The sequence below is a fragment of the Gouania willdenowi genome, chromosome 19, assembly GCF_900634775.1.
Source record: "Gouania willdenowi chromosome 19, fGouWil2.1, whole genome shotgun sequence".
NCBI lineage: Eukaryota > Metazoa > Chordata > Actinopteri > Blenniiformes > Gobiesocidae > Gouania > Gouania willdenowi.
This window is the reverse complement of record NC_041062.1, coordinates 21,626,267-21,642,389: the sequence shown is the minus strand read 5'-3', so window position 1 is coordinate 21,642,389 and position 16,123 is coordinate 21,626,267. Positions and strand designations below refer to the sequence as shown.

The 16,123-nt window shown below is 41.0% G+C and overlaps 1 protein-coding gene across 6 annotated transcripts in view; it reads right to left on the bottom strand.

Annotated features, from left to right (window-relative positions):
• Positions 1–16,123, bottom strand: part of ryr2a (ryanodine receptor 2a (cardiac)) — a 187,219-nt gene that overhangs the window by 36,911 nt on the left and 134,185 nt on the right. For 3 of the 6 annotated variants that reach the window (XM_028475694.1, XM_028475698.1, XM_028475697.1), the window contains exons 83-89: positions 13,144–13,195; positions 12,988–13,038; positions 12,800–12,899; positions 12,645–12,724; positions 10,475–10,551; positions 10,149–10,222; positions 3,704–3,721 (exon numbers count right to left, since the gene is read on the bottom strand). In XM_028475694.1, coding sequence (XP_028331495.1) covers positions 3,704–3,721; positions 10,149–10,222; positions 10,475–10,551; positions 12,645–12,724; positions 12,800–12,899; positions 12,988–13,038; positions 13,144–13,195 — 452 coding nt within the window. The remainder of the gene's footprint in view (positions 1–3,703; positions 3,722–10,148; positions 10,223–10,474; positions 10,552–12,644; positions 12,725–12,799; positions 12,900–12,987; positions 13,039–13,143; positions 13,196–16,123) is intronic. The other 3 variants (XM_028475696.1, XM_028475700.1, XM_028475699.1) reach the window with 1 other exon arrangement.

The window sequence follows — 16,123 nt, the reverse complement described above, 5'->3', positions numbered from 1 at the left end:
TCATCACCAGGCGAGTGGTTACATTAGGTCCCATCTGATTTCTTAGATATTTCGTTATATTTAGGTTTCTGCAGTGCTTTTCTCCACATTTTCTTTTATATTGTAACCATAAAAACATGAGCTCCGAGACATTAAATTAAAATTAATTAAAAGGAGATAATGTTATTCTCAATAAGTTAAACACTGTTACGGTTTCCTTCTGTAAACTATATTTATATATATTTTCTCAGTATTGGGTGTGGTCGTCATTTTTCCCAAACTCCCAAACCCATGACACTTTAGCAATATTATCTTGTTCTTTATCTGAAAATATGTCAATATTTCAATATAATGACAAGTCAGACACAGAGTCTATCTATCAAATTGTCCATTAAAGAGTAACAAAATCCCAACCCAATTTTTTCTGCTAAATGCATGTGTATTTGGGTATTAAGTAGTGCTGTTGATTGATCCTACTTTTCATTTTCATTTTGCGTATTTAGTTATAAACTGTTAGCGTATAAACCTTTTAATATCAAGATGTTAAATACTTCGATACACTTCATGACTGAGACAGATTCTTTGAATTGACCTGCATCAACTTTCACTGTTGGCCACGCCCCTCCTATAAAAGCTGAGAGGAGAGAGGAGGGTTTCCTCCAATCACAGCTCAACAATTCTCTCTGAGCAGCTCCATGCTAAACTGTGGTGATGTTTTTGACCCTGTGCTTCAATAAAGAGCAGATTCTGCATTAATCAGAGGGTTCATCAAGCTATACGTGTATGTACTAACACGTGTGTATTCCCGTCTGTCTTTGCCTGTGCGCGAACGTGAGTGTAGTTATTGTTGGGTGTGTGCGTCTTTCTGTGTGTGCGTGAGGTGGCGTTCAAGCTTCTGCTCAGCCATGAGTACTGTAGAGGCTGTTAAGAGATGGCGTCTGGAGTGTTGTGTATGCATGGGTGCAGCTTCAAGTGGGGATTGTATCTCTGTGTGTGATTGTAGTGTTGATCACTGTGCGCTGTGAGGGGGCGTGTCTTACTGCTTCAGGAGTAATGCCCATAATCAAGGCATTTTTTTAATTGTCTTCTATCACCAATGGAAGAAGAAATCAGTCGCTCTTGAACTTTCTCAAACTTCCGCCCATTCACTGCGTGCTTTAAATCATCAAGTAGGTCAATAGGCTTAGAAATGTATTTAACAGAGGTGGTCCATATCTTCGGAGTAATCCTTTTTGCACCATGTAAAGGACGTGTGTGTGCAGCAGTGTTCATCTTGTATGAACATATAATTTTTAGTTTTTTTAAATAAGGACTGGGCACAGTTATTGATTCTGTGGCACAAACTATGTGATAATGTGGTTTAAAATGATTCAAACTTGTTATTTCATTATATTTGAACTGAATTGGTGCTTCATCTTAAACAGCAACTGAGTGTTGACTGGTCGTCCTCAAAAGTCTGACTTTCTTCCAATGGACACTTATTTCACCAAAACTCAAGCTCTGACCAACTCCCCAAAAATTACCCACAGTGGGAATGATTATCCCACCTTAAGTACAGTATAAGACATAATTACCATGCATAGTGTGATGACTTTAAGAGAATGGGTTTCATGATAAACATAATGGCAAGTACAACAAAGTTGTAGAGAATAAATATACTGTATGCCATACATAATGTTTGGGTTTGGAAGCGCAAATGAAAAGTAAAATGAGCTACTTTGCCAACGCACTTTCAGGCTTTTTTCAGATGTAAACATATCTATTGGCTTTGAGTATTCCACATTTTTGACCACACAAATGTTAAAATATAGGTGAAACCTAAAGGACTATCAAAAAGGCTCTTTCCATGGCTGTATCATCTGTATAGCCATGGAAAAAACTACAACTGGACCATGGGCGACAAACACAATACCACTGATGTCCAAGACCAGAAGTCCAATTAGAAATAGAAGAGGTTATTCACACCTACAGTACAGGAGACATTTACAAACACTACAAAACATTACTCAACTTACAAACAGTGAAAGAGGACAAGAAAGAAAGAAGTAAGAGTGGAGAAATGGGTCAGAGTAAAGCCTCCACTGGCAGAGCAGCATGGGCAAAAACCAGCTGCCTAAGTTCCAAGTGTCACACTGTGAAAAGAGGAAGAAGTAATAAAAGAGAAGAGAGCGACGAAGTGATGAAGGAGCAGGGCTGCAACAACAGAGATTTGTGTTTATAATGTCATTACTTCATATATATTTACCTAAATATTAGCATGAGTAGAAGCTCACACATGCTGCATGCTCCTTAAGTTTTGGTGTTTGTTTTCATCAGAGTTTTCAGACTTTACTTGTGAGACATTTTTCATATAACTGAAAACTTTGTATGTACTTGAATTATTTTTTTTTAACAATTATAAAGATTTAAGGTTGATGAGTTACAGTGTGTGATCAGTCCAGAATGGACTGTGTATATGACTAGAGAGGTGACAGATTTTCTAACTTTATATATAAGTTTTAAACCCATGTAAAAAGCAAAGATGAATAACTTTCATCCCAAATCCTAATGGGATTTTATATATTTTTTACAGAAGTGAGGAATGAACAGGTTGGTAACCAGGAGTTTACATGGTAAATAGATTTAGATTCTTGACAGCCATAATTTCTGCTATATCCAAAAGGACTTGGTTAGTTGTAATTCTCGCGAAATCAAACGATTAGTTTTGGCACGCTGCCCATATTTGAAATTGTCATTTTTGTTTTTTTGATATTTTTGAAAATATGAAAATGTAAGTAATATAGTTCAGTGATTTATGAGATAAAAAATCTAAAGCTGATGTCCAATTACAGTATTTTTCTCAAGTTTTAAAGGATTGTTCATGGCATTGGAAAATGTGTTTTGATTGTATAGGAGGGGTATGTTGTGTCCCATTTTGTTGAATTTACAGTATAATTCAAGTATATTGTACTAAATGTCTGAAGACATTTAGATGTTTCATAATTTTAAGTGTTCTTCAATTTCAAACTACATTAAGTGTTTATTTAGCACAGTTAAATTATTGGCATATCTAATTTCATGTACTGCAACATGAATAATTAGTTTTGGCCCGCAGCCCTCCACCGCAATGAATTTTTGGCCCTTCAATGAAAATTATTTGGGCACCCCTGCTCTAGACAAAAAGGAAAGCCTAGTCTATCTCTATTTTTGGGGTTTGGTTGGTGTTCATTGCAGCCCTAAGAGTTAGAGAAAAGAGCAAATAACTTAGACAGTTTGAATCGTACAAACAACAGAGACACTCGGGACAAGAGCCATCACCATGACTCAACAGAACAAACAGCTGACTAAAGGTTGACTGAGAGAAGGTGGAAGTAGCAGACAAGGTTGGGGAAAGTAAGTATTTATGTTAGTCATGTTCAAAATGGACCAGATTGTGTACAAACCCTGAGGCTCCCATACATATCACAAACAACAGGCTGTGGTGGAGTGCCAGCACCTCTGCCAGGACATGGAACCCACTTTACCATTTGGAGCATTAATCCATTAAAATAGAAGGAACCATGGAGGTTTAGAAGGGTTAGAATGAGGAAGGAGTGTCAGAGAATGGGCCACAAGAACAGATAAAGTAAAACAAGGTTTGAAGATCTACACTCAGGACCTGGACAGAACCAACACAATGGCTACCCAGCTGTGGTGAGAGAAGAACAGAGAGAACGACCAACACACGAGGAAAAGGCATAATTACCACGCTCATGAGTGATGACTGAGGAAGGGAAAGAATTGCAGTGAACCAAATGGGGCAAAGGGGAAGGAGGGGTAGAAAAAAGAGAGGGAAACAAAATTAAGAAACAAAGACACTAAGAAAAAGTAAACTGTTACATCGAGGGAAAGGATCAGTTGTATTTACTCCACCAAGAGCTCTTTTTAAATTCAGCATCAAATGTAGTTGTCCTTTATTTTCTATTTGCATCACCAGGATGCAACCAAACATTCTTGATAAATGTCTGCAATACTGAAGAGATTATTTCTACCCAAATGACAAATCTTGTGTAATATTTCTCTGCTGTATTGTAACAAATTCAACAACTCTCCTCAATAACAAAAGGCTCCTCTGCTTTCATAGATCCTCAAGCTGAATTCTTACGGCCTGATTTACTAAAGATTTGCATGTGTGGCAATGATGAATGTTGATCCACTAACTGCAAAATAACGAATAATCTATTTAGCATGATTGGCACCTCTGCCAGAACGCACATAAGGAAGGGACGCTATGGAATTAGTTTAGTTTATGCAATGGGATAAACCAATTCTGGAGCTGATTGTGGTGGCTGTTTCTGCACATTGATTGTTTAGATTTGGCCCGTAGGTCTTAACTGGCACAGCTTTACGCACCGATCATAAGGAACTGGAACCTCTGTGGGATTTGTTGGGTTTGTGTTCTGTTTAGTCTGTGGCGCTTTGATCAGGTTTGTTTAGTTATGATGAAGGTTATGGACTCAATGTCCATATGTGGCTCTTTTACATTGTTACTTCGGTTACTCTGCATTTGTCCGGCTTGGCTCATGTACAAAGAAACTGTGTAGAAAACAGCTTGGAAAAGGAATCCAGGAAAAGGATTCAGTTGTATGTACTTGTATGTTCGAATAAATCCTTGCACAGTTCCTAAAAATATCTGAATCAGTTTGTCTATGTTTGAATAAGCAAATAATGTTAAAATGACACCTGCACTGGGATTCCCCTGAAAAATACCAGAAAACTGCAGCCCATTCCATCAGTAACACAAGAAACTGCGCCGGTTAACCAGGACGACACATCTTTCTACTCTCTGTGCCGCCATGCAGCTGACAGACTGGAAGTGGAATGGCCCACTCCTCCCCCGGGTCAAAAACCATCACGGTTTGCAGGATTTTTTTCTCCCTCCCGAGCCTAAGACGGTTAAGAATAGCCTGCCCATGTTCCCGGATTTCATCTCGGAGTTAACATCAACATGGAACAAACCACTGTCCACCCGCGTCACGGTCCCCGGCTATGGACAGTGTTTGGATTTAGATGGAGTGGAAAAGGCTGGCTTAGTCAACCCTCCACCTATGGAGCCTTCTTTAGCTGCGTATCTGGCGCCTTCTCACAACCATGGCGTGAGCGGCCCCACATCGCTTCCTTCCAAGCAATGTAGATTTTCCTCCTCGCAGCTGGATAAAATCTACACAGCTCGGGCAGGCACCGCTCGTGCACTGAGCTCTGTCACCATGCTGCAGACCTATCAGGCTATGCGGCTGGCTGAGCTCAGTTCGCTACTTCCCCCTGACAGCTCTCTGGTTCCTCTCCTTAACGAGGTGAGGATCGCCACGGATTATATTCTCCGGGTGTCTCGCAGTGCAGCGCTCTCCCTCGGCAGAGGAATGGTGGTGTCACAGAGACACCAGTGGCTGACTCTATCGGATGTTTCAGAGAGAGACTGGGCCGTTTATTTGGAAAAGCCAGTATCTCCCATGGGTTTGTTCGGGCAATCTCTTGACGCCATTCAGGCACATTTAGAGTTGGGGAAGAAACAAGCTGAAGCTTTGCGCAGCATCATTCCCAGGCATGATGCTAAACCCAAACAATCTGCAGGTGCACACAGGCCTGCAGCGCCACCTCCGCCGCCCTACAACAAGGCTACACCTCCGTCAGGTTCTGGACAACCGGGGAATGTGCAGCCTCCTGCACCGCAGGTTCCTCATCATGCTCCACATCACTCGGCTTGGAGCAAAGGTCCGCCACAGGGCTTCCAAAAGGGAAGCCACACACCTCCTAGCAGTGGGACTGAGTGGAGAGGGACTTCAGCAGCAGGGAGACGTTGCTGTCCCTATTTTGTTGCCGCCAAAAAGGCGCCGGCCAAGTTCTGTTCAGGGGCCCAATCCCAAAAGGCATTGTTCTCTCCTAACACAGTCTCCCAAGCACAAACCCCCCATGCACACAAATGCAAATCTTTTACCTCTGTTTATAAACCCCAGTTTGGGTGTGTTGAATGTTTCTCAGGTAACTGTAAAGTTTTGCAATTTTGTCACTTTCTCTCTGTGCCTACTGCAAATGTGCCCATGTGGTACTCAATAAAAAGTGCATTTTGTATGAAAACACAAAGAAAACCAAAACAAGCTCCAACTCATATGAACCTGGTCGGTCAGGTGAGGCCGCTACCCCCAGCACGCTAGAGGGCAGCAGCACTCCACTCACAGTGCTACAGGTCAGTCCGCTCACTGCGCACCTTCCCAGGTGGTGTGCATGCGCACTCATCCCTTGGGTAGAGAGGACGGTTGCTATGGACTACCGGTTACAGTTCCGGGTCAGACCTCCACGCTTCACTTCTGTAATAAACACAGGTGTGCGTGTCTTAGCCTATCTGGACAACTGGGCTCTGATAGCGGGTTCGAGAGAGCAGTCAGCAGCAGATCTGTCTCTTGTTCTGTCCCATATCCAAGCTCTGGGCTTTTCAGTGAACATGAAAAAGAGCTCGCTAACCCCAAGTCAGCAGTTTTCTTTCCTCAGTCTGGAGATATGTTCTTTAACCGGCCGAGCACATCTGTCGAAGGGCAGGGTGGCCGCGTTTCACCACTGCCTCGCTCATTTTCAATTGGGACGCAAACTGCATTTTCGATTGGTCTTGCAGCTTTTGGGCATGATTGCTGTAGTGCTGCTCGGACTGTTAAAGATGCGCGCTTTTCAGCGCTGGTCTCGCTCACACCGGCTGTGTCCACAGCGTCACCTCCAGCGGATGTTGATAAAAACTCCGTCTTGTATGATTGCTCTCCACCCTTGGAGGGATCTCGGGTTACTAAGCCAGGGCTCTCCGGTAGGGAGGGTGTGCTTTCGCAAAGTGGTGACCACAGATGCCTCCCTGATGGGATGGGGGGCTCTGTGCAATGGAGCCGCAGTGAGAGGACTCTGGACCTCAGTACAGAGCAGGCTTCACATAAATTATCTGGAGCTAATGGCAGCTTTCTTGGCCCTGAAGTATTTTCACTCTGTGCTAACAGACAACATGTTCTGATCAGGATGGACAACAGTACAGTGGTCTCTTACATAAACAGGCAAGTGGGCACATGATCACTTCCCCTGCTAAAACTGACTCACTCTCTGTTGATGTGGGGCAGGGTTCACTTTCTGTCTGAGAGCCACTCATGTTCCAGGACGCCTGAACCTGGGTGCAGACCTTCTCTCCAGAGTGGGTCCCCTTGTGAGAGAGTGGCGATTACACCCTTTGGTAGTGGCTCAGATATGGGTTTGATTTGGCAGGGCGGAGGTGGACCTCTTCCAGGGCAAACGCCCACTGCCCCCTGTTCTTTTCGATAAGAGACCACAATGCACCTCTGGGGATGGATGCGTTAGCGCACCCATGGCCCAACACGTGAAATCAGGGTACGCCGAGATAATCAATCTGCTGGAAGCGGAGAAATGATAGCTTCCTCTACGCAGGGACCTCCTTTCGCAGGCGGGTGGAGAAGTGGTTCATCCACGTCCGGAATTGCAGCAGCTACACGCCTACCTGTTGAAAGGTCAAATTTAATGGCTCAGGGTTTGCCCCCAAGTGTGGTGGCAACGATCCAGAGTGCTAGGGCATCATCCACTCGTGGCTTATATGCTAATAAATGGCGAGCATTCGAGCAATGGTGTCAGGACCGAGATGTACTCCCATTTCAGTGTTCAATTGTGGAGGTTTTGACTTTTCTTCAGGAATTGTTGGATAAAGGTCTGTCTTTTTCCACTATTAAGGTTTAATTGGCGTCTATATCTGCCTGCCATGTTGGTTTCAATGGAGTGACGCCAGGTGCGCATCCACTGGCCATGCGTTTTTTAAAGGGAATTCGCCGGCTGAGGCCTGTGGTGAAATCCATCATTCCCTCATGGGATTTACCTGTAGCGCTGGATGCTCTCTGTGGCCCCCCCTTTGAGCCTAGCAGATATGAAATTTGTTTCATATAAGACTGCACTACTTCTCGCTTTGACCGCCGCTAAGCGAGTGGGCGACCTTCATGCTTTATCAGTGCATCCTTCTTGTACCCACTTCACTTCAGATGGTTCCAAGGTCACATTACGCCCAAAAATGGCATATGTGCCTAAGATCGTCCCTTCAGCTCATAGCTCCATGATTTTTGAGCTAATGAGTTTTTGCCGTCCTCCTTTTGCATCTGAGGGAAAAGGAGGTTGCATTCCTTGTGTCCTGTACGTGCTCTACGTGAATACGTAGACCGCACTAGGAGTGTGCGTTTATGTGACCAGCTGTTTGTGTGTTTTGCTAATCCAGCTAAGTGTAAAGCCCTGTCTAAACAGCGGCTTTCTCACTGGATTGTGGAGGCTATCTCCCTGGCCTACAACAGCAGGGGTCTTCAGTTACCTCAGGGCGTGAGAGCACATTCGACCAGGGGCGTATGTACATCGTGGGCTTTGTTTAGGGGGTAACTTTAAGTATGGTATCTGTCGTGCTGCCAGTTGGTCATCACCACACACTTTTGTTCGGTTTTGCCGTCTGGATGTAACGGCCCGTTCGGTGGCCGATTCGGTTCTTTCCACTGGGTCTAGCATGCACTAGAGGTGCTGGAGGTTGGTTTCCGGTTCATAGCTGCTCTGCGGGGCGTGTATACACGTCCCATACATGTATACATTGTACCGAGTGAATCGACTGAAAGGGAACGACACTTCTTTACCCCGCTACACAGCTGGGCTCGGTGAAGAGCGGCTACTGAACTGAAGGATGACTGTGATGACAGCGTATTTATGAGGCAGGCGGAGCCTCACTTACGTCATCACAGATCATCTGCCTTAAAAGGCGTGATTTGAGGTTTTCTTCAGTAGGCCACGCGGGGGCATGATATCCCATACTATATGTGTTGTACCTCGTTTCTCTCCTTCAAGGAACAGAAGCTATAGACGAAACATTTCGTTTCTGTTTGACTACGAGAAGCCATAAAGAGGACAGCTAGCCAACGGTAATAAAAGGCGCACAGTGCATTGTCAGATGTGGTGGACAATCTGTAGAATTGAAACTTTAAAATGGAAGAGGATATGTTAAAATACGATACATGATTAAGTATTCATTGAATGTTTTAGTTTAAACTATGAGACATGAGAGGGAACACACTCACAGCTGTGTATCACAGCATCACTAATGTTTCTCATTGAATCATCAATATGTTTTTGGTGACACCGAATTCAATTTCCACGCACATTTTACTTTTGATACATCCAGATTTTGCACCTTCTACGCAGCCTTTGTACACAAGGTCATTGTTTGTAGTCTGGGTTGGTCTTTCCTTGCTTGTAAGTGCAGAGTGAATGTGTTCATCACAGGTAAATCCCATTCTCTGAATTACTTCCCGGCACTATTAAAGGAGTGTTTACAGTCAGTGTTGATGGCGTTGGTGGATTGTCTTTGTTCCTCATAATTATTTCTTCTTTCCTAAAGTTTGTGTCTTTGTGTTTTTCTGGTTCTCCTTGTATTTAATTCTTAAATTTTGTGTCTTTCGCCACTTTGTTGGAAATTCCTTCGGCTATTGATTTGAGATTAAAAGGACTTTTGGATACAATTTTCCTGCTTCCTCCTCCCTCTCTATGATGAAAACCAAACCACATGCAAAAGCCTTGTATACGCATAGCGGTCTCCACTGTTTTTGCACCTGTTGTCATTTATGCAGTCAATCTAAGTAAATGTACTGCATAATTGCGTGCTTACCCAGTTTAGTGATCTCTATTTTGAGTCTTAGTAAATCAGGCCCTGATGTTAACCGTGAATAACGAGCTGATAATCATTACCGTAGATCAGATATTAAGACATATTATATTCAGTAAGTGAAAGGTAAATCACTGGAACTGACCAATTAATCAATATGAGAGAACCATGCCATTAAAACTCAATAAATAGCTGGGATACACAAAATGCTGGGATACACAAAACAAACTAAAATACAGAAAGGACAACTGAACAAGGAAAGATGAAACTTTTTTGATTAAAAGCAACACACTTTAAAACTGAATAGTGAGATTCTTTGCACCGTTGCAGGAAATGTGTTGTTTGAAAGAGCCAATTATACGCTATAATAAGAAGTTTTTGAACTGAAGAAAGGAATGAATGTTTTTAAACACGCCTTACCACATTTGATTAATACACTCTCATTTCAATCTGTAAAATGCAAGATTGTGGTTGGAATGTTACTTACCTGATCCTTCCTCTGTTACCATTCCTAGTCCTTCGGCTTTATTTTGCCTCTCAAATGCATTGAGATCCAGAACACTGGAACAAATATGATAAGTTAGATATTCTATTTTTATTCGAACAGAGATGAATGTTTCTGAGGTATTGTTAAAAAGGCACAAACTAGAAAATGAGCCCCACCATAGCTCATCTTAAAGTCATCATTAGCAGTAGATCTATTTGGAACTTTGATAAACTGACTAAATAAAACAACCAGAGGTCGCGCTGTCACAGGCAATTACTCCAATAAAAACAGTGTACTATCTGCAGAGCTGCAACAAACTAAATTACCTGCATGACTGCATGAGACCAGCCAGACTCTGGAAGAAACCAACATCTTTCTTGTCTTTGAGATAATCCAGCATTTTCTGTCAGAGCCACAGGGATCAATGAGTTAGCTGAGCAAAGCAAACAAATAGTACACTGATGACCCGAACGTTCAAAGTAATTATATGAAGTAGTTTATCACTTAAAGTGATAGAAAAAGTTCTACTAACTTAATTATGCCAAGTTTGTGTAACATGTTATTCCTTTTTTAAGTAACTTAAAATAATATTTTTTGAGTAAATGGAACTATATTTGTTTATAAGTAAGCATAACTTAAAAACACAACTTGAGTACAACTTAAGTAATTACATGCTAAGAATGATAAAGTCCTATTGTTTCAAATAGGGGTTATTTAAAAATAACCTTAATTCATATAGCACTTTAATTTTTTTTTTTTATTTTTTTTTATTTAACCTAACCTTTATTTAACCAGGAAAAAAATACCATTGAGATTAAAAACCTCTTTTTCAAGGGAGTCCTGGCCAAGAGGCAGCAAAGTTACAACACTAAACAGAAATACATTTACATTACATTAAAATGACAGGAAAACATAAGAATCAAATAAAACAATTACAGACAACTGAGGCAGTCTCAAATTCTCTCAGTTTCATTTTAAAAGCATTCAAGGATAACAATTCATTAATTTAACTGTTATCAAAAAGTACAAGTAGCCAGTCATCCAACCTTTTAAGTTGTGGAAAATTTTGACTTTTATGTTAATCAACTTAAAAAATTGAGGCAATCGATTGCCTTAATTTTTTTGAGTTGTGGTAACTTATTTGGGTTTACAGTATAACAATCCTGAATAATATTAATAATAATATATTATATATATATAATATAATTTTATATAGTGCTTTTTTGGGAACTCAAAGTCGCTTTTAACCCTTCACCATCCAACAGGATTTGTAAAATAAACATGCTCTTAGTACAAGAGGCAGTTGTCCTGGCAACAACCGTCACTAATTACCTATTATGAGATAACCGGTTAAGGACATTTAGCAAATTACACCATAAATATCATTAAATAATCAAAAACGTAACCTTTAATTTTGTTGTTGAAATAACGTGCCCCACTGCTATGAGCTGATGATCACAAATTGACTTAAAGGGGCAGTATTATAAAAAGAATCACTTTTTAATGGTTTTGCTACAATCATGTACATCCCTTTAGCCTCATTCAGATAGCCAAAGTTGAAAAAGTTCAGTTTCCTCCCTCTCTTGGTATTCCACATTCTGTAAAAATTCAGCTCCAAATGAACGAGTTATATTTTTCAGTTTACGCGTTGTGACATCACATCGCGGAAACACCTCCTCCTGACAATCCTGGCTCCTCCTACCCTATAAGAATGTGAGCTCCTCCCTCTCAAACTACCTCATAGGTAAAACAAACACTGCGGTTTAATATAGAATATACATTATACTATTGTCATATATGTAAAGCTACATACACAAAATGTGTTCTCTGTATTTAACCCCTCCCTGAGGAGCAGTGGGCAGCCAAGGTGCAGCACCCAGGGAGCAGTTAGGGTTAATATAAGGGACTGGGACTAATCAACATCCCACAGTGATGAACCAGGGAGATTAGAACCAGTGAGCCTACGATTAAAAGCCTGCTTCCTTATTATTATTATATTATTATTATTATTATCCAGTATATAGATAATCCGTAGTGCAGTCTGAGCACTCACAATTAGTTCCACTTTTAGTATCCGTTATATCGCCTTTGACATGATCTGACGTGTTTGTGACCCAATGCGACGAGTGGTTGGACAAAAAAATGTTGGACTATCATCTTAAATGGACTATTTCTGTGGTCAGAATCTGAGGATGACAAGAAAGCAATGTGATAGCTCTGATGAGTTTTTGAAACACACACCGTGGAGCAGACTCACAATCACTATAGCCCCTTAAATAGCCATGTGTTTTACTGTGATGTGCAGTTTTTTGGCTCAAAACAATAACAAGAGTGTGTGGATAGCAAAATAAAATCATTTTAGTGATCACTGGTCACCCTCTACAAGAGCAAGGCATGAAGTCTGCGTCTATAGAGTGAATTAAGAATTACCCCAATCATTGTGAAATAATTGTTAAACATCGTAGACAGTAGTTGAGGAAGCTACAGTTAGGCTACCTGTTGTACGGTAGAGTTTCCTCCATTTAGAATCGCTATGCCCAACTTTAGAGTGGAAGCCACCATTGGACCCATCTCGCCTAGAAAATAACATGTAAACAAATAAGAACAGTGAGCATGTGTGTGGAGCAAAGGCAGGACTGGGAATGACGTGCCTTTGCTAGCACTGATCGTCTGCAGCACCATCTCAGCAGCTCCACGCTCATGCAGCCTCGCCTGCTGATACAATAACTTCTGCTTCTCGATCTCCTTTTCCTGTTGGGGTCATGAAATTGCAACGCATCTTACAGGAAGCTGTATTATGATTTCCAGCATAATTACAACCGAGTGACGGACTACTTACTTCGAAACTCTTCACTTCTTCACCATCGTCATCCTCTTCATTGTGGCAGCTCTAGGACAGCAATCACAACATGGAGAGTAACTGATCATCCCTATGACTATTACAGAGCATATTGATAGAGAAAAACAATAGTAGAGTGGTTTATGTGGATGCTACCTCAGCCATGATGTCTGCATAGGCCATGTAGAGCTGGTCCTTATCCAGTTTACTGCAGAGGAAACATAAACATATCCATTAACACAATAACTTAGCTCCACCTGGCTAAAGAACAATGCAAATAGATACAAATAAATCTGTATGTATGTATATTACATGTGGATATATTATGCAGATCCATATGTTTGGGTGCCTACACATTTTATTTTTAAAAATGTGTGTGGGTTGGGGCTAAATAGGCTTCTGCTTTTCCATTTTGCTTTTTGTTCTTTGATACACATCTGGAAATATGGAGTCTAAACATATGCTTAATACAAGTTATCCAATTAATCACTGTCAATGAGCTAAACAGTTGTTTTCTTAAAGGTGCAGTCTGCAACTCTTATAAAAGTGACTTTTTGTCAAATTTACTAAAGGTGTCACTATGTAAAGACAGCTTTACATGAAACTAGTAGTTTGTGTGAAAAAAATGGCTCATTGAGTCCCCCCTGCTGCTCCTGCAGCGACCGAGCAAAAAGAACCAATCAGAGCCAGGATTGTGCTTGATGGACTGTCTGACAGCTGCTGCTCACAGTCCTCGTCCCTTTCCCGGATCTGGAGCGCCGTCTTTTTTACAGTGAATGGTCTAGAGAAGATGGAATTCGCAACTTTTCTGCTTGAAAGGTAATTACTGCTGCTTGATTTACATTATGTTTGATTTGTAATTGTTACACTAGAACTCTGTAGTGCATGTGTTGTTCGTGGGCTGCTGCTGAGGTGTGTGCACATTGAGAGAGAGAAGTGCTGCAGTAATACACTTTTAACAGAGCATGTTATATTACTGTGATGTTGCTGTCGGACTAAATGTTAGCTTGTTAGCTCCTCTGAGAGAGGGAAAGTTTGGAGGCAGGGCAAGAGAGCAGCGGGTAGGGAGGGGGAGAGAGGGATGTGAAAGTTGCGGGCTGCACCTTTAAAGGGATCCTCCACTGTTATTACAAATTTGGCCTAAAATCTTTGAATATGACTAACTTTTATGCAACATATTCATTTTATTGCCTTTTAAAAATAGGACCACGAGGACCATTTGGGTGGGATTCATTGATGACACATCAGATAGATAGACAGATAGACAGACAGACAGATACCTTTATTTCAGACTCAGCGTTCATAAAAACCATACAAACAAACACAAAAACGCATATAAAGAGGTCTAACAGTCATTTTAAAAAGGCACTTATAACAAAACAATGTCATTTTCAGAGTCATTTAGACGACTGATAAACCTATACATTACATTTCTCAGTACAGCTTGAAGAGTTTTCACATGGGCAGTCACAAACATTGCACTGGCACTAGTCCCTCTAGGCATTTTATCAGTATTCTCATTTCATCATTATAAGCCACTGTTTAAAGGCTCAAAATCGGGTTGAATGCTTCCCTCCAATAAAAAAACAATGGGCTGTTTACAGGCAGTGGGGTCATGTGATGTCAATCATGTGATTTCAAGACAGCAGAATATAGGCTCTTAAACTGCAAAGTAGTCCCATTTTTAAAAGGTAATTAAATGAATATGGTACATAATAATGTGTTTTGTTAGACATAAATCCTGTAATAAGTACATTTAAAAGATTTTAGGGCAGATTTGTAAAAACTGTGAGGATACCTTTAAAATTTCCCCAAAAATGGACACCCAATAATGACCATTTTCGTTCCAAATGACTCTTGTTGTGGAACTAAGGAAACGTTCAACCTTTGGATTCAGTTTTTCATTTCTTTCAAAATCTTTTATTTAAAGACAATTTATAAGCAACTGCACCAACTTTCCAGATATTGTTAATCATAGTTAAGAGCTTTCAGAACAACAAGACAGTCATCAACATCCTCCGCCAGATTGGTTGTCATTATAACTCAAAACCTTTTCCTAAATGTCCTAAATCTAAAGAACTTAGATGTATACATAAAAAAATATCACATCAAAATATAAAATTACTAACTATCTTAAACAGTTTCTGAGAAAAGCTGTCCCATTTGAAGGTACCTCAAACAGAGTAAAAAAAAAGGAACAAGGGCAGGAACTCATTTTCGAATTCCATCAAGGTATTGATACCCTGAAGCTCCACTCCAAATTTGGTTAACCTATCTTAAACAGTTTCTGAAAAAAGCTGTCCCATTTATCTCGGACAAACGGACGCAGCTCTGACCCTGCCGCAGGCACAAAACCAGGAGAAAAAGAGAAACTCCGACCCCAACAGGAGAACGATGAAATGAATTATTAATTTTATTTTAATACTAAATGTAATTAAAATGACATGAGTATTGCACAAAACTTCTGATCATTTGGCTGAAACCCATGTAGCTGTTATAAAAAGGCATGCCCTCACAATGCGTAAAGAAGCACAGTGGCTTATCTGGCACTGCTGGAGGACGTGGCGCAGGAGAAACTCCAGAGACCAGCGACACCTATTTGCAGGACCGCGCCCTTGAAAACAAGGCTGAGGGAGGACGGCGGACGAAGTTGTGTTTATTTTTATGATTTGAAACAAGAGAATACAATTTAATCCTGTCCTTCTGGCTTATTTGGTGCATCTGTGTCCTCAGCCTCTGTTATAACACAGAGGGATTTCCAATGATCACCTCAAGCTTTTTGTCAGTAAGGCTGAGCTCACCCTGTGCCCTTTCCCTCACCTGTTGAACAGGTGCTAAGCCTTTTCAGCTCCGCTTTTATGTCTGACAATTTCTTGTTCACCTCAGTCATACTTTGCTCACGTAACATCAGCCACATGCTTCTAATCTTCTGCCTTTCAGGCATTCTGGTGTGTCCATCTCAACCATTAACACCTCCTCCTCGCATTGAGTGAAATTTTATACATTTTCCCCCTTGGTCCATTGTGAAATTCGTAGGCATTTTCTCATGTACGACAATTTTAGAATTTATTGTGATTTCACATTAAGTGTTATTCTGCCGAAAGAAACTATTAGAATACATACAGGAATGGTCAAC